This window comes from Anabas testudineus, chromosome 19, assembly GCF_900324465.2.
Source record: "Anabas testudineus chromosome 19, fAnaTes1.2, whole genome shotgun sequence".
In the NCBI taxonomy this organism is placed as follows: Eukaryota; Metazoa; Chordata; class Actinopteri; order Anabantiformes; family Anabantidae; genus Anabas; species Anabas testudineus.
Window position 1 is genome coordinate 17,696,040 of NC_046628.1, and position 18,848 is coordinate 17,714,887.

Sequence of the window (18,848 nt, forward strand, 5' to 3'; positions counted from 1 at the left end):
CTATTACAAACACTGAGAACACAATTATGCAACAGATCAGTTTTTTTATTCACAGATTTTCACATTTGAAACTTTTTACAGGGCTTAAAGTAGATGTTCAAACTGTGCTCACATAATACCACATGGAAGAAAACCAAGTCAAACTATAGATTCACTTGGATCATGCAAAATAAAATAACTGTTCATTTATGAAGAATCAACAAAAAACACATTTGAGACGTTCTGGTAGGAGACACGGTCCCCAGTAAGAGCGACAGGAGCTCCTCGTTCCTCTAGATCTGCTCACATGTCGCTCAACTCAGTAACAGCTGAGTTACTAAACATCTAGACTCTGCTCTCTCTGGGTTTTCATGGCTGCTACAACAAGAACATCTGACTTTTGGTCTCATCCCATTCGTAATCAGTCTTGTTCGTCTCCTTCGTTGTTCTTCTGACTTCAGTCGTGGCTCAGTGAGTTATATTAAACTGGTTCAATCATCACAGACTGAATAAACAGTCTGGTGCCACTGACAGCACCATGATGGAATCCCTGATGTTCCGAGAGCTGCTCTCCACTCAGCAGTCTGGATTATAACTGACGTCACAGACGAACAGACGGGTTCACCAGTGAGTCCAGTTGTCGGTCAGATCCTCAGCGTTGCGTGCGGAGCTTCGTGTAGGCACCAGTTCAGCCATCAGGTCATTCCTGAACACGGTGAAATCAGCCTGGTGACAACCTGAAGCTTGCGTAACCCGGACTCAAAACAGCACAGGAAAAAACACATACATAATACGGGTGGTAATACTCTGCAGCGGACACCGTTTAATCCACAAACATGAAATATGGAGGGGGTGGATAATTGTGCAATTCATATTATGGATGGGACGCACCCATTGGTGGGCTGCTCAGCTGGCTGTGTGCTGTTTTTTTTTATGTAAGAGGATTTGTCCTGGTGAGGGCCTCTGTGGCACGGGTCCTCTAAAGACTCGGGTTGGATCATCTGTCAAACGCTGCCAGAGCCAATGAGCATCGGGGGCGGTCTGACGTCCTTTTGGTCGAGGAGGATTTGGTCGTTTCAGCGACCACATTTCTTTTTTTTGCCGAGTTGTTTTCTCAACAGTTTGCACAGAGACGAAAAGCAGAACCAGACCTGCAGCAGACAAACACGGCTCTGTAGTGTCCAGAAAGTCTCCTCAGACAAAACCCCTGCAGCTCTGAGAAGGTCTCAACATTTCTCATATGAGGTTTCATCTACAGTAGCTACATGAAACCACTTGATACACGGTGAATCTGAGGTTCCTGTGGGTCCAATCTGACTTCCAGATAATCACATGAGAGATGCTGCTACAGTCAAGGAGTTTGTCTTTAAAAACAGAGATCTCTAACTCGTACAGTACGTCATGAGAACGAGCTGCTCGTCGAGCTTCTATTTTCATTACTTCAGAGTTTAAGTAACAAAATAACGTCACCTGAGGGTTTTGGGGATTCTTCTGATTTTATTTTAGGTTTACACTCGATGACAGATCTTCTTCACCTTGATGCTCTTAAATCACCAGAAACTGAATGAATCCCGCTGCAGGATGAATCAGTGTCAACAGGAAAAACGGCCACAGAGGAACAGGGATCATCGTGGTTTAGCAGGAAATGTTCAAGTGTCACTAACAACAAAGCAGCGAGCAGCGAGAGCTAAACGATGTCATTAGGTAGGAGTGTGACAGGACAAATGTTAGGACGGACACGCCGTGAGACTCAGCCAACGTCCTGTGGCTGATTTAATTCTCTTCCAGAGACCGAACTCACTCTTCACCTCCAACATTTCAAACTAAACTTTAGACTAGAAGTAAAGATTTTTAGTTTTCTGCTTTTTTGAAAGTGGGACTATCTACATCTCTACTGTCACAGTTCTCAGCCCTGGATGACAGAGACACGTGTGCACGTCTACTGACATGTTCCACACATGGACTACAGGGCATGGTGGCCTTCACGCGCTGGTCACAGTTACTGTTCTGTACAGGTCCATTTATCCATTTCACCTCCACCACAGTCCAGCAGACTGGACCCCAGCTGGTGCCTCCTCAGTCCCAGTGAGTCATCAGCTCGAGGTGCAGCGATAAACTGTCCAGATGTCTCCAGGAGAACTCCTAAGAGAACCCTCTCTCACTTAATAGCTGAAATGGAGCCTGGTGGAAATCTGTAGGTCCTCCTGTTGTTGACGGAGGTCCATCAGCCGGTCGGCAGGGGTGCCTCAGGTGGAGGGAGGAGTTCAGGGGGCTTGTGGCATTTGTTTTCAGCAGTAGGGGTCAAGACCTTTTGGAAAACATGAGAAGAGGATGGTGATTAACTCTGAGAAACCTTTTTACACTTAAGTTTGATTAAACGTGCCGTTTTTCCAGGAAGCAGGTACTTTATTTCCTCTTGTCATCATCAAAACATTTGCTTTTGTGTACGGGCTGTAGTTGTACTAGTACTTGTACTGCACACTGAAACACTGTGCTCTGTGTGTGAGGTGTTCACAGACAGTGGGGATTTTTGGTCATTGTCTTTGGTGGGTGTGTCTGTCTCAGGATGGACTCTAGTAAATCGGATGATTTATCACCAGTGAGTCAATATGTTGGTTGAAACTTGTTTATGACCAAATAAAAACGACTCACACTTCCTTCGACCACAGGTGGATTTAGTGCTAACATGCTAACAGGTTGATGTTAGCACTTCGTTCAGAGCACTGTGACCTTACAGAGCTGTTTGAATATTAATAGGAAAATAAGATCACCCTGTTCATAAAGTGTCGTGTGATTGATGAGACATGTGCAGCTACAGTCTACAGACGTCTGATACTGATGTTCACGCTCTAGTAATCAAACTTTTCTCTATGAGACAAACAGATGATGTTTCTCCTGCAGTTTCCCTCCAAACAAACATCAGCTGAGTTGGTTTTACATCTGCACCCCCCTACACGTGTAAACCTTGACCCCGTCGCACTAAAGGGTCGCTCCTACTGTCCGGCATGCGTCAAAGGGATGAGTGACGAACACGCATCTGTCCATCCATTCATTATTCTCCTGTCCAGTGAGGGTTTATGTTGTCAGCTCATTTCATCTCAGTGATGGAGGGGGGTAGGGTCAGGCTGGGGATTTACAGGCTGCACAGACTCCCCTTCTCCCAGGACTCACAGTCTGCTGTTGCCTGGTTCCTGCTCTGTCTGCTTCAATGAACAGACTCCACGGTTCACTCAGGGTTCGGTACAGTGTTAATGGAGGAAACGTTGTTTTAGATTTTATTCAGCTTTGTCCAGGGCTCTGATTGGTTAAATACAGATATGAATTACGCTTTAGTTGTCAGTATGTATAAGAGAAAATCCATCAAACAGTGCTTTGCTAAGACGCAGTCGTCTGTTTTTGGGACTTTGCGGCTACGTTCGTCACTAATCTTTGTCTATCATGTTATTTTTTTTTCTGTCAGTACATTTTGTTTTAGAAAACAGCTTCTAGGAAACAGGATTCCCGTGGACGTGCATGTTTCCTTCTACTGTAATTAAACGTCCAGCTGAGAGTTTGTGGTCATTTTTCTTAGATAAGGTAATTTTCCATATTTCCTCATAATAATTATGGAGGATAATTTCAGTGTAATGAACAGTGATTTGTTATTTTCACTCGACAGCTGGGAGCTCCATATTCTAATTACTGCTTTAGTTTTTGGAAGTGACCTTGAATCACTGACTTTTCTTCCATCTCCTCAGTGTTTCTCAGTCCAGTAGGGGACTGGGACAGTAAGACAGTCTGACATTTTAAAAACTGGTATGATCTGAACACAGGCTCAAAGAGTGTGTTCTGTTTAGTATCCTGAGTGTGAGTTCATATTTTGGAGAACAAAACCCAGTATTCAAAGGATGAAATGATGTATTTTCCCATTTTCAGCCACTGCTTATCAAAATCAGCTCTTATAGCTCTTATAGCTCAGAGTGAGTCATTTGTTGTTCAGATAAACTGAGTCATCTTCAGTGTTGTGTTGAGAACACATTAAATACTGTTATCATGGGATCATATTGGACATCAAACATGGAGGACAACCCAGCAGATAGACCCAGAACATGCTGGAGACACTTGGGATTCCTGAGGGAGAAGACGTCTAGACTAACTTAGTGAACCTGAAAAGATGCTCTCTCACAGCGAGCTGTCAGCAGTATGGAAACATAAAGACGCTGTGGTTCGTATAAAATATCTTTAAAACATACAGAGTCTGATGAAACTAGTGAGGAACTAATGAATCAGGTCGTGATTTGATCTCATTAAACAGAAAGAGACTGAACGTAGTGACGACGCCTGAATTCATGTCTCACCCTGAGACGCTGATGAGTGATGAGATGATATTTGATGATTGCTAAAGAACAGTAACACGACATATGTATGATGGATGGATCAGATGTGATGTGGACAGATGTTCACATGCAGGATGATCAAATACTAATCTCTCTGATTGAACTCTGGTACTTTTTTAAACCAGTTCACCTTCAGAGTTTGGTTCTTGTTTTAAAACCTGGGAAACAACCTTCAGGACTCTCACTGATGAAAACAGGACTTTAGGACTTTGGTTGTTGTTTTGATGGTCACTGTACCAGAAGTGATGAGCTACAAAACAACACGCTGACAAGCAGATGTGTCAGTTTAACCTAAAAGAGTCCAAACACGTCAAACCCCCTCCTCTGGGGGCTTCACATCACTCTGGAGACTTTAACACCACATTCATTTTCTAATAATAATCTGAACCCTGTGAGAATTACATCAACATGGAATAAATGTGTTCTGTTGCTGGGAAATGGACAAAGTTTTAAAAGCTATGTTAAGTTGAGACTGATTAATAATGAGGCCCCCACAGCCCCCCCATCCACACGCCTGTCTCAGAATATCAGTGTCACGTATGAGTCCCCACAGTGTTGAAATGATCAGTGGGTTTTTAGGATGAGATATAAGAAACGGTTCCAGTTTCTTTAAACTTATCAAACATCTTCAGGGTTTGAACCTGAAACGATAAGTGACAATAGAGGAAGTAAAGTCGGAGCTTTGGTTGGATTTTGATGTAACGATCAGTGGTTCTGTAATTTAGCTTTTATCTGATCTTGTGTTGAATGTGTTGGGGATGTGGGGGGGGGGGGGGGGGGTTATCTTCACGTCCCTCCAACCTGTCCCTGCTGGCTGCTTACCTCCTGCTGAGCTCCTCAGCAGCTCAACCACCATCCAGGGATGTTAAAAATTCAAAATCAGAGTCCAGGACTACTTCTACTGTACAAAGGGACACAACAGCACTTAATGGTCGTCAGTCCGAGCCTCCTTCTTCGTCTTCCTCCTCCTCCTCCTCCTCAGACCAGAGTACTTCTCTTCTCTCTCTCTCTCTCTCTTTCCCGCTCCCTCTCTCCTCTGTCCAGGCTCAGGTCCGGCGTCTGCAGCTCGCCGTGGCCCACCGTGTTGTTGGGGTCGTAGCGGGACGATGCAGGCGAGTTCTGCATGACCACCAGACGTATGGGCGACTGGCTGGGGGGCGCCGGTGTGTTGTCTGGAACGTACTCCTTGGTGGGGTCTTTGCCCCGGCAGTCGTACAGGATACAGGAGATGAGGAAGACCAGGAGCAGGATGACATAACTGGCAACTAGGATGATGAGGTTGAGGGTGACAGGGTCAATCTCCAGGTAGAATTCCATGAAACCCATAGTGCTGCTTCATATCTCGCCAGCATCCAGAGAAGGAAGAGACGACATGAAAGTCAACACAAAAAGAACGACTGGAAGGAGAGCGACGTTTAGGAGTTGGAAGAGAAGCAGCAGAGGCTTGAAAAGAGACTGTGATGATGGATGAGAGTTGGACAGCTGGCTGGAAAGAGAGAAAGAGCAAAAGACAGCAGAGGATCATCAGAGAGATGGAATGAGAGGGATCAGCGCAGAGAGAGAGAGGGAGAGAGAGAGAGACAGCAGGCCAGGGTGGATGTGAAGCTTTGTGCTTTAAAGGACGTTAATCCTCGCTGCTCCTCCAACCTTGAATGTCAGCAGCCAATGATTAAAGCTGCTCAGTTTTAATAACTTAAGCCACCATTTTGATTTTGCCAACTACACGAACAGACAAAATGGAGGACGGGACTGCAGCACACACCTGTCAGCTTGCCACGAGCGTCACTTTGGGGATTTTAGGAGTCATGTAATATGTAATAAACCGCTGCTTTATTATGTCACTCCCAGTGATTATGTTTATATGTCAAATCAAATTTGATTAAAAGCACAGAAGGTCACAGCACTGGCTGCAGTTCCCCTCGCAGCGTGCACTTTTAGTGGTATTGCTTTTAGCATGTTTGTACATCCTGCTGAGGACTTTGTTCCCTGATTTGAGTCTTACAGGTGGAGCTGCAGCTCAGGCTGAGTACAGCAGAGCTGAAAGTGAAACACCGCGCTACTTCTAATATTCGGTGTCTGGAGTGGCATCGTAATTAAAATGACCATGTTCTGTTCTCCACTCACCTGACCCCTCCCCTCCTGCTTTCCCCACACTCCACTACACACCTGCACCTGCTCAGGTAATCAGCTTCATTGTTAAAGCACTCCTGCTGAGCACCTTTCTCCTGATTGTCTGCTCATTCTCTCTTTCTTCCTAGCTCTTCTAGTCCATGTTATATCTTCCTCTCACCTGTTAGCGTGATTCCTAAGCTCTGTTGTTTTGGACCAGAGAGCTGGTAGCATGATGTCTATTTGACTCGCACACTGTTAATATGATGTCATGTGACCCCATCGTTCACATTGTGAGCTGCAGACTCCACATGAGTCCTGCTCTCTGCTTTCATTGAAAACAGTTCATGATGTTTGGATCATCTGTTCTGAATCAGTGCTGCAGCTTCTCACATGGATTCATGTAAAGCTTCAAATCAAACATAGAAAGAGCAGAAATGAAACAGTCGGTCTGGTGTTGCAGAGAGAGTCCAGGATCAGCACGATGTGGCCCTGTGTCTGTCGGCTTTAAACCTCGAAATTGTTCTCTTGTCTAAATAAACACAGAAAAATGAGAAGAGGATATCCAGTCTCCTCAAAAAATGTGTAAAATAACAGAGTCAGAAATACCTCTGAAGCCAGGGACCCCATTCTGCTGTCCTCGGACAGCAGATGGTGAGCGCCGGGGGGGTTCGGAGGAAAAATAATAGAGCAGGGAAAAATTAGAATAGCGGATATTAGCCTTTAGCAAGAGGACACCCAAACAAGCTGAATGATGACCTAGCTAATGATATCAGATGAGTCTGATCAAACATGGTGCAAAACGACTAAATTACTTGATGATGCAATGATGATAAACCACCCCCCCCCCCCCCCCCCCCCCCCCCCCCCCCCCCCCCCCCCCCCCCCCCCCCCCCCCCCCCACCCCCCCCCCCCCCCACCCCCCCCACCCCCCCCCCCCCCCCCCCCCCCCCCCCCCCCCCCCCCCATGTGGACTGAACAGTTTGCTGAATTCTTTTCACTGTGTGAAGATGAGAAAATGACTGAGCACCTGGAAAAACACCTCATGGTGCAGGAGGAGGAATAGAACAAACTGCTGCAGGGACAAAAAGCTGATACAGATCTGGGAAGAGACTGAACGTGATGTTCATGTTTTCACAAACAGGAAAGAACCAAATCTAATGCTAGAACTACTGCTGCAGAGGGTTGACCTGATCGAGCTGCTCATTGGCTGAAGTTTTATTTCTCTCTTGTCTTTTGCTACAGCATCTGGTCCTGGTCATATTCTCAAAGTCAAACCAAACTGGGCTTTGTCCACTAATCAGGGCATCACAGGATGGATCTGAGGGGTCATAGGATCCATTCTTATTTCTGCTTCATAATAAAACACCAGGTAGTCTCACTGGAGTTCACACTGAGCCTCTGCACACAGGAGCAGAAAGGGGGGTGTGGGGTGGCAGATAAAGTCCTGTCAGGAATCAGACTAAGTCCTTGTTGCTGTTTTCAATCTGCTGTATGATGGATGAAGAGGAACTGAGAACAGATGGAGCGAGAAGCTGAGTTCCATCCTCATCATCAGAGAGGAGGATTAACACGTTCAAACTGTGCACACCTGAATCTGTGGTGAGATGGGGTGACTGGAGCGGTGACTGCGAACACATCACCATCAGTCCATCGTGACCCTACAGGCTCCACAGTTCAGCTCCTGGACCCGTCAAAGGGGGGCATTGTGTTCTTTAAAGGAAGCGGCGTCACCTCTCGTGAACAACCCACAGTCTTATCACTACATTCACACTATTCAGAGCCACTGGAAGAGTGACAGTGGCCACAACGGCAATCGAAACGGGGGCTGCCATTCTTTTCAAACACAATGTGGACTTCCTGCGTTGAGGCGGCACCGCTCTGCACCCCCCTCCTATCTGTCACAGGACCCACTTCACACGGGGAACTACCAGCACAGCCTGTTATTTCAATGAGTCTTTAAATCCGTCATCGCAGCGACAAATGAAATAAACAGATGCAAAGAAAAGGTTTGAGCGGGAAAAATTGATGTTTGATGGATGAGAGGAAGTGCCTCTCCCTGGTTAATGGGGCCGTTCGGGGCCTCTCTGCCATTGTCGGCTTCTTTCTGAGGCTTGTATCATGGGATCTTTCCCACCACAGACCAGCTGGAGCCGTTCAGCACCACACTGAACCACATCCTGCAGCCACTAATTCAAAAACACCAACTAGCAGCTCTCACTGCTTCAGGATCAGGTTCCACCTGAAATGTTCCTGTTGTTACTGCGTCATGTTTCACTGAGGAGGAATAATAATAGGAACTAAACCCATTAGAACCAAACACTGGTGGTAGTTACAGGACTGGATCCTGTATCATCAACATGAATCAACATCCTCCTTCTTCCACCTGATGTGATGCATCAACCAGCAGAATAAACCACAGTTAATCACAGAGAACTGGTAAAATGTGAATGAAGCTGTTTCCTCAGATCCACTGGACTCTGCGTGAGAGAGGATCTTATAGGTTTCTAAAACCCCTGAGCTACTAACAGGCTTCCTCCCAAGTCCGTTTGAGAGGAAGAGTGCAGGTTACTTCCCAGGAAATGAAGGATATGAAGATTTAACCTCATCACCTCCACAGTTTACAATTATTTCCTGTCCTCACAGCTTCAGAGCAGCTGAACTGAGCTGCACTGTAAAAACAGCTTCAGTAGAAATGAACTGAAGCTACGGAGAAAGAATAAAAACACATGTTGGTGTCCTGATTTACTCTTAAGACGAGTCTGTTTGCTCCCAGTTACATCTTAACCGTGACCACGTGGGATCTTATTAAAGCATATTTAATATATATTGTTATGTATTTTAATGTTCTATTGTTTTCTAATGAACAAGATTATGTAAAGTTTTAAAAAGATTTACTTTTATTTTTCTTCTTGTCTTCATTTGACTTTATATTGAACTGAACAAGTGTTGGATTAGCACAGGTACGTGCCCCCCCCCCCACTGTGAGCAGTCATCAGACTGTACAGAACAAACCAGAGTTCTGTGGGAAGTGGTTTTCTGATGGGAGGTGATCACAGGCAGCACACACCAAACAAACCCACATCCAAATCACAGTGATGGACAGAATCATGAAGTCTATAATACACTAAATTATCTGTTAACAATTTGAATTCCCTTTGCTCAACACTGACATCAGGAACCTGTCATCAGGGAGAAGAGAAGAGAGTCCTACAGCGATGTGGAGCGTTTCCAGTTTTAGCTGCAGGAGCAGGAAGGTTCGACTGCGGCTCTGTAACGAGCTTCCTTCAGCAGCTCTGACTGACATCCAGCCTCATTACTGGTCCAGCAGCCGGAGCCTGTCAGCAGCAGCCGACACGTAGTTGAAGCTCACCTCAACAGGTACCAAAGCTCTAAAGCTCATAGTTTAGAAACCAGTTGGAGAAATTGGAACGGACGTTAATTACGATTGTTGATTGATTATTTGATGATGAATTATTACGTGACCCGTGGGCCAATGAAAACCTCAAGCCTCGTTCTGGTTCTGCAAAGCCTCAGATCAGGCCCCAGAGCTTCAGAGAAGCGTAGACCACAAATGTAAAACCCTGAGGAGAGTCCCCCGAGCCCTAAAACCCTCAGGTCTCACTCCACAGCCTTGGATCTTCAGGGCTTTCCGAGGCCCCTTCCAGGAGCTGGTCCCAGGTCACGTTTTACCTCTCTAGTCAACGAAAACAAAGCTCAGCTCATGTCGCATGTAAACACCAGACCTGTGTGAATTGATTTAAAAATGTGGGCACAGATTCAGAGGTCTGGAACCAGGTTCCTCAGTCCTGCACAGCCTCAGCCCGACTCTGCTGACCTTGAGGCTCCTCTGATGACAGAACAATCACACGCCTGCAGGGGAATTGTAGTTCAAAGTTTTGGTAAAGGGTGTGTTCGAACAGAAACTCCTTCCTGTTCCCCGGCTGATCCGTTTGAATCGTGCCGATTCCCTGTCTCTTTGCGTGCCAGGCCCTTTCCGGCTGAGAGTCTGGGGTGTGTTTACGGGGGTGGGGAGGTGACATTGCCACTGTGTTACATGTCTAGTCACTCAGCTGGTCACTGTGTTGCAGGAAGGGAAGGGAGGGTCGGGATTTCCCCTCTGAACCGGCCTCACAGAGCCCGGGCCGATACAAAACAAAGAAGCAGCACTGATTCATTCCTTCTGCATTATTTACCTGCACCAAAGAGATTCATACTTCTAAAAGCAGTTGTTGGAAAAACGTTCTGATGCCAAGAGCTTTGAACCTTGCTCTATGTGTCCGTGTCTCTAGGGATGGGAATGTCACGCTAGCATGCAAAGCTGTAACTGAGATCACGGCAAACATTCTACCTGCTCACCGCCAGCAGTTCATCATTTTCATTTTAAAAGAGCTGCTGCTGTGTCTGATTACGGCGTCACAGGGCTGCAGACGCTGGTTCACAGTAAAGTCTCTGCAGTTCAGTTTAGGAATTGTGCCTGTTAATTATCGTGATGAGTTTTGTTCCCTGGGACTTGTCTTCCAGGCTTTTTAATTCAGCAGTCTGCAGTAAGTATTGCAGCCGGCAACGTGTCTGATTTAAGGATTTTAACCTCAGAGCAAACTGTGGGTCTTTCCCCGCTTCACTTGTTGACAATCAGAGGTGCTCTTCTTCTTCTTCTTCTACTTCTTCTTCTTCCTGCTGTCAGAGGTCGCCATCGTGCTCTGCAGGGTTCAAGCACACGTCTGTGATGGTGTGAAAGCAGAAACTATTAAGTTCAGTCACAGTCGACAGAGTCAGAACAACTGATCCAGTCCAGCAGATGTTTGGCCTCAGCAGCAGCGTCTGGTTCAATCTGAACAGGTGAGTGATCTGCTGCGGGACCTGCACGGGAGGAACGACATCGAGGATCTGGTGAAGTGATGCAACTGTCCCCCACCTCACCCCCCAACCCCCACCCCTCCATTCTGTGCTTTGGCCTCTCAGCCCTCCCCTCCTCCTTCCTCCCACATTCCCAGGATGCTGAACTCCAGCTGAGATAAAGTTAGCTCTGCAGAAGTGACAACACACTGTAACCGTTATCCGTCACCACCACCTCCTTCTCTACCACATGACGCAATCCCAACCCCCCCCACCTTCGCCCTGCCCCCTCCCCAGTTTATTATGTGGTCGTGTGTCTGCGGGATGCTAGGCAACATAACACGACTAAATATAACAGCCCAGCTTCTATAACTTTCCAGTCCGTCCTCAACCTGCTCTGCTGAGTAAAGTGAAAAGAAGTCGTGCTGCCACTCGAGTGTCGGCTTTAATGAAACAGACACAGAAGAAACAAGACGGAGCTGTCGGACAAAGAAAGTGAGACGGTTTCACATCGATCCTCAGTGACAACTCTTTAATATGAGGGGATACATGACATTTGGTTATTTTCCATCACTGTGGATCATAGTGCACTAGTTTAAACATACAAAGTGGCATGCATATCAGAGATCATCCCCATGTGTGAACTGTACTGACGCTAACAGGATATCAGCAAACATTTACCTTCACAGGTCGTCTCATGGCTCCACGTCTGTACACCGTCTGCTGTTTCAAACCAATATTTAAGTCCATGAACACAACAGTATCACAGAGCCATGTAGGGAAAGGAACGTGTCCAGAGGAGATGAGACAAACAGATTTGGAAACGTCAAAGTACCTTTTCTATGTTTTATAGCTTATTAGCAGCATTTAGTTACAGATACTGTACATCATCTATGAGCTGTGGAGCTAATATTACTGAATAACTGTGGAATATATTTGGATGAACTGATAAATAATTGAGTCTGTAAAATGTCCTCTGAGGAGACATATGGTAGAAAAACACGTCCTCTGCAACACGATGCGTTCACGGTCAGACCAAAACCAACCGAAACACAGTTTTTAACCCTTCAGTTCAACACAGGAGATTCTTGTAGTTTCTGCAGTGTGAATCTGCACTGTAGAAAACTGATGGTACTTTACTTTAAAACTAGTTTGAATTCATGTTTTTCTACCACACAGAGAGAGAGAGCTCCATAGAAAAGTCTGTGTCCAGCTTGAAGTCGACGTCTTGGACAAAATGTTTTGAAGCTCAAACCAGAGGATTTCTGCTACTTTTGCTTCAGGTGACTAATCGATTAATCAGTTGTTAACTTTCCACAGAGCGACTAATGGATTAACTCGTTGACTTCACTATAATTTTGTAAAAGAAAGTTTAACCATCATCCCGCTTCCGGAGGAGTCTGAACTCAAACCAAATGATCCAGTAGCAGGCTGTCATGTCGTCCCTCAAGTTGTCTGCAAACGCTCTGTCCCCTCACATGGAGGAGAGCATCAAGCACAGCAAGTTCAAGCTCCATCAAGATACAATTTTAAACCTCATGGCACCGAGTTTGCAAGTTCACCAGTTTATTGCTCCTAAGTTTGGTGCATTCAGGTCCACTGTCTTCCTGGACTATTCAAACTAGAGCTCCTAATGCGTCTTTTCCTGGGTGGTGGTCAGGCTACGCAGTATCCCTGGCTGACCATGAGGGCGGTCTGGCTCTCCCTTCGTTTGTCCTTCTTCTTCCTCAGTCGGACCCTCCAGCAGATGGCACTGGATCCTAGGAGGCCCAGTCCAGCAGACAGCAGCACCAGTCCCAGCACTGAGATGGTGGATCCGTGAGAGTTAAAGGTGTACGCTACCGCTGTCACTACAATGCCAGCGATGAGGATGACCACTCCAAAGGGAACAGTGCAGCGGTAGCAGGACATCTCAGCTCCACCAGTGGCGGCTGTCAGCTGGACCTCGTTGACGTGTGGGACGTGTCTCGTCACGATGACACCGTGGTCCTTCCTGGACTTGTCCCGGCTCAGCTTCTCTGCAGAGATTGACGTTGGCATCTTCATGGCGCTCCTGGGTATTCTGGGACCACCTTTGCTGTGGAGATCGTCCGGCATGGTGATCTTACTGGCAAGGAAGAGGTGGGCCATGTTGAGACTGATGTCAGAAGAACAGCTAACTGAAAAACAGGCAAAGGACAGTTAAGGTTCTGTGTCTCCTTTTGAACTGAATGATGTTTTTAAAAAGAGGCTTTACATTAAAAATGAAAGCTTGATGTCACCATGACCATGTCCTAAATTTACTGTTCCATAACCTGCTAATTTTAGGAAGAACAAGCAGCAGGAGAAGAATCAGTGTGATCCAGACTCAGGTTTCTGTCTCTACTTCACTGAGTCCGTTTGCTGTTTGGTCCCAGTTTGGAGCTCACAACTTATTGTTGAGTGGATTCAATTCCAAAGTGTTAAAAACAGAGCTGAGCTTCTGTGACGTTCAGCTGCTGTTAATGAAACTTTAATGAGGAACAGATGGACGGAAGCGATGAGATATCATTAGTGAATTATCCTGACAAACAACAGCAGATTAGAAAACAGGGAGGTGTCTCACGGCAGGAAAGTGGCGAAATAAAAGCCATTTGGAAATGACTCAGTGGCTCTGAACAACATCAGCTCTGCTGGAGTTTGAAACTCTGATCACGGCTCTTTGTTTGGGCTTCGGTTATTATCACACATCTTTTAAATACATACAATAAACATTTTTAACATTTCTATTTAGATTTTATTGACATTTTGTTGCTGCTGTATTTCTTAAGTGACAAACTTAAGTTAAAAAGTAAAAAACTATTTAAGTGACTTCATGTTATTCTTCTTAAAACTCAACAGTTTATATATTAGGAGAAATCTACGATTAAAGTGCAGCTGGAAGAGTTGAACTACGGAATACTGTTATAATAACTGTTCAGTTTTAATCCCACAGTAGATACACGTCCAGTATTTGATATTTTTTTTATTATGTTATATATATTATTATATATTACTATATATATTTTATATGAATTGTTAATTATTGTTAACATCCTGCACTAAAACAAACGCTACTTCCAAAATAATCTGATCTTACAATGAGCTGTTTTACATCTTCACTTCTTCTAATTTCACTTAGTTGCTCAATAGTGAGTTTGTTCTGGTTCTGGATTTAAATCCAACTTGTACCAGACACCAGGTTAGTTAGTTAACTGTTGATCATCCTCTTATTTAGCATTTGTTACTATGGTTATAAAGTGTATAACAGCTTATTTTGAGCTCTACAGTAGTGATAACAATCTACATTTAGGACAATCACCAACCACCAACATCATCTTTACAAAGCAGCACATCTGAAACTGCTTCTTATTTATTAGGGAGTTATATTGACCAATACTTTGGGTTTTTGCAGTGTAGGAATAAAAAACTAAATATTTCCAGGAAGGGAAGTCGTTTCCAGTGGAGCTGTTGGAGATGGTCTCACGTTAAAGATGCTCTGGGGAGTTGTTGACCACTAACATCCAGCACTAACAGTTTTTGTTTCAGAGGACTGAAAATGTTCCACACTGGAAAACATGAGATTTATGACACACAGAGAGATGCTACAGGTTTTTACATCCCTCTGGTGTTAACTCGTCACAGCTTTAAAAAACAGATGATCTTCATCATTAGTTATGACTCATCGAGTGCGACCGTCCTCATCTGTTTCACAGTGAAACCTGAGCCCATCTCAAACCAACATCTGTTTCAGGTGAAGCACTGATAATGTTCAATGTTCATTTTCTTCATTGTTGTTTTAAAACTTGAAAAGGCTGCAGCACACACACACACACACACACACACACACACTGTGTCCACCTGCTGCAGGTTGTTCTAATGCTGAGAACAAAACACTTACTGTGTCAGTGAGCAGCTCCTCGTTGTTTCCAGGTCTTTGTGATTTCTCCGAGCACGTTCATGTTTCCCTCGGTGTGGAGGATCTACAGGTCTCCTTCCCTCTCTCTGTCTCCTCCCGCCTCGTCACTCTGCATCGCCCTCACTGCGGGAATAAATCGGGGAATATGGCTATCAATAGAAAAACGGGGGGACTGCCCTCCCCCACATCCCCCCTCATACCACCTCCTACTGGACAAACACGGAGGGTTTTAACTCTTTCCTCCCTTCAGCTGGGAGTGTTTCCTAAATGATATTTATTCTCTCCTTGATTGAAAAGTTTCCAGATCCTTGAACCAGCCTACATTGTGACAAAAGCCTGAAAGACGTCTCTGCAGCCCCACGGGACGCCTCCGACATCTGGGAGGAATCAGCTGAGAGAAACAGCTGAGGTTTGTTTATTGGTGTCCTCTGAGACTCTGAGTCTCACGTCTAAACACAGGGAGCATCACAGAGCGTGACACAGAGTCTGAGCCCATGTTAGTAGTTTAACTTTGGATTGACAACAAAGACGCTGCTTCATATGATTTAAACATGTTATTAACATGTAGAGCTGGTGGAAAGTGTCATTGTTAGTTCAGGACATTTGAATGAATCATGAGTTCAGAAACATGCAGAGATGAAGTACGTTCACTACTTCTACTACTGTAGATCCTCATTCTGACCACAGAATTTATGGCACCAAAATATTTAACTTGGAAAACAAACCGTCTGAATCTGTTTCTCATTTTGACGTTTTCAGTGTTTAAGCTGGAAACTGTACAGAAGCAACAATACAGGTAAATATGTAGAAAATAAAACTCAAGCATGAAGCCAAACTCACATCTGGTGTGTTTCTAGAACGGATCATGTGACCAGTCAGCAGCAGGTGGTCCTGGCCCCGGTCGACCGCTGACCTCTTTGTGTCTGCGGGTCAACATCTGCCACTGTTTCCCTCCCAACATGCAGACAGCCTCTGGTGCAGGTGCAGCCGAACTAGCACAGTGGAAAGTTAGCGTTCTACTTTTAAATGTAGTTTTGCTGACTTCATCAAAAGTTTTTTTTCTCTGGTCCCACGAGAACAAGTTACTCAACTGAAGTCAGCAGACACGTGAAGCCTGGTTTCTGTTCAGGGCCTCAGTGATCCAGCAGATTCAGTTTCAGTGTGACAAATATCTGTGAGCATCATCACACAGGCTGTTCGAAGACACTCACAACTTCGAACATGTCACGGCCACAAGTGATGCACAGGATGTTTTTCACAGGACACCGTGTTGGATGAATTTACGTTCAGACAGATCCAGGTCAACAGTCGCCCTGTTTCCACCTTTTATGACCGGCTACACTGATTCTGATTTAAACCGTTTCCCCAACATGTTGAACTGTTTCTTTAACTCTGAGTTTTCTCAGACGCCATGTTTTGAAGTTTCAGAGAGAAAGTTGGAGAAATAACATGAGAAGGTGACAACAGAGACTCCTGTAGAGTCCAGCTGGACTCATCTGGACTCATCTTGAAGCCTGAGCACACTTTTGCAGATGATCCCCCCGGGGGTCAGTAATTGCCAGCAGAGCCCCCAGTGAGTCCTTTGATCCAGAGCGAGGGGTCAGCCCAGCGGGGCCTGGGACAGACGCAGCCAAGTGGAGAAACTACTGAAGTCGGACACCGTGAATTTTCTAACGTTGCTCTTTATGATGTTGTGTTAAATGTTTCTACCAGGAGTTCTTCACTTCTAATTTCCATTCATGCTTCAGGAACCACTCAAGAGAAACTGATTTGATTTCCCAGAGGCTCTCTGTGCTCACATTCTATTATTTCCCCAAAGGATATGTGTGACTTTTCAAGTGGTTCTCTCTGAAGCAATCAGACCAGAATGAGTTGTTTGATGAAGACACAGAGATTGATTTTCCTTCCTGGCCTGACCAGGGATGGAGTGCTAAATCGCTTCCTTCCCGGATCCATTTCTGGGTTAAGGATGATGTGAGTTATTAGCTTTGGATCCATCTCACTGGAGACCTGCTCCCCTGCTTCCTCTTTTCAGCAGATGGTTACAGACTGTGCATGTAAAGTGGTGAGGTTAGCAGCTATTGGAGCGCACAGGACGGTGTTTGTGATTTTTCTTTCTCTTCCTTCCTGTGAAAACAGGTGCGTTCACTCAGCCACAGTCAAATTTCAGCTTTGTAATCTCACATGTTGGCCATTTTCTTTGGCTCGAAGCAAAATGGAAAAGTTGACTTTGCATTTCTGTAGCTTCACACGGCCTGGTTACTAAGAAAAACTTGAAAGTGTGCCGTCATACCGGAGCCCCGAGAGGCGTCAGCAAAACTGTTGAATTGATGAAAAAAGTAGAAAAAAGGTTAAAAGTGTTTCCTGAGGGAGGAACCGAAGGTTATGTTGGTACAAAATTAAATTAGCATCAGCACAGAGGCTTTCTTTCACAGGTGAGAGGGGGTTTCTATTATTTTGTCCACCTCAAACATCACAACAAAACATTTTATTCCAAACTTCAGGCAAACTTGTAGCATCGTTATTCTACCCTGAGCGTCGTCTGCAGGCTGATTGTTTCCCAGGTGAGTTCTTATTGCACAAGACTCAGAGCTCGTGATCCGCGACTCATCAGTGTAATATTATATTTATCAGACCTGGACTCGTTGGGGACGGACAGAAAGAGGACACAAGAAAATCACTGTGATACAATAAGAGTTTGGGCCTGAGAGTCCGACTGCACTGGACTCTACTGATGGCAGCAGTCCAGGACTGTTCAGAGATGGTTTGGAGAAGGAACAACTTCTTAAAGCCAGAAAACACGTCCTCCAACTTTGATGTCCAGTACAAGTAATTAGTGCCAAACCTCTCATAGGAGCATTTGTTGTAGGCTGAAGGTGGAAAACACCCTGAGGACAGTCTGAGACAAAACTGCTTCTGGGTTATTTTACACTAAATAGAGAAAAGACAGCGGCGACTCTACAGTAGTAAAGACCCTGAGCTGAGGTCAGCCTCTCACATGAAGAAGATCTGTTTGGAGAACATTACTAACCCACTGTATGTTTCTTTAATCTCAACATACCAGAGGAAACTGGATCAGTGCAGTGCTTTTTATTTTTCTGATGCACTAATCGTTTGGAGCTGTTAGGCTTTTATTTTGAAAAAAGAAGAGACCCTATCCCATCTGTTCTGGACTTCGCTGCAGCTTTTAGAACTGATTTGAGTTTTTATCATAATTATTTTGTTAATTTGTTTTAAACTATAAAATTTAAATGACAAACTTTGTGATTTCTCCTGTCGTGAAGTTCGTTCATGTCTTTTACAGTTTGAATTGTGCTTTACACTGTAAATGAGGACGAGATCAACTGAAGTGTGTCTCAAAGAACATGTCACCTGTCCAACACAGAACTGGATCAGTGCTTGTGCCTGAACCACTTAGGCAGACGTGATGCTGATGAACAACAGACCATGGAGAACAGGGTGTCATGGGGCACTGCATGGGGTCCGGCCACCACACATCTCCCTTTGATTCTTCTTCTTCTGATGTTTTGCAGAACTATAACGTTCTCCGTTGGACTTTTTTTCCTTTTTTCCATTTAGCTTTTTGTTTTTGCAGGTTTAGTACACGCCCATTCATGATGCAGGAATCA

The 18,848-nt window shown here is 45.0% G+C and overlaps 1 protein-coding gene across 1 annotated transcript; it reads right to left on the bottom strand.

Annotated features, from left to right (window-relative positions):
* Positions 1-11,820: 11,820 nt before the first annotated feature.
* On the bottom strand, positions 11,821-16,255 carry LOC113155971 (transmembrane protein 100-like). The gene is made up of 3 exons (XM_026350735.1): positions 16,060-16,255; positions 15,202-15,342; positions 11,821-13,462 (listed from the first exon to the last, which is right to left on the bottom strand). The coding sequence occupies exon 3, from the start codon at positions 13,431-13,433 to the stop codon at positions 12,960-12,962; it is 474 nt and encodes a 157-aa protein (XP_026206520.1). The 5' UTR covers positions 13,434-13,462; positions 15,202-15,342; positions 16,060-16,255; the 3' UTR covers positions 11,821-12,959.
* Positions 16,256-18,848: the final 2,593 nt, after the last annotated feature.

Bases quoted from the DNA above. Each gene is read 5' to 3' on its own strand.
- LOC113155971 (XM_026350735.1), bottom strand. From the start codon at position 13,433: ATGGCCCACCTCTTCCTTGCCAGTAAGATCACCATGCCGGACGATCTC.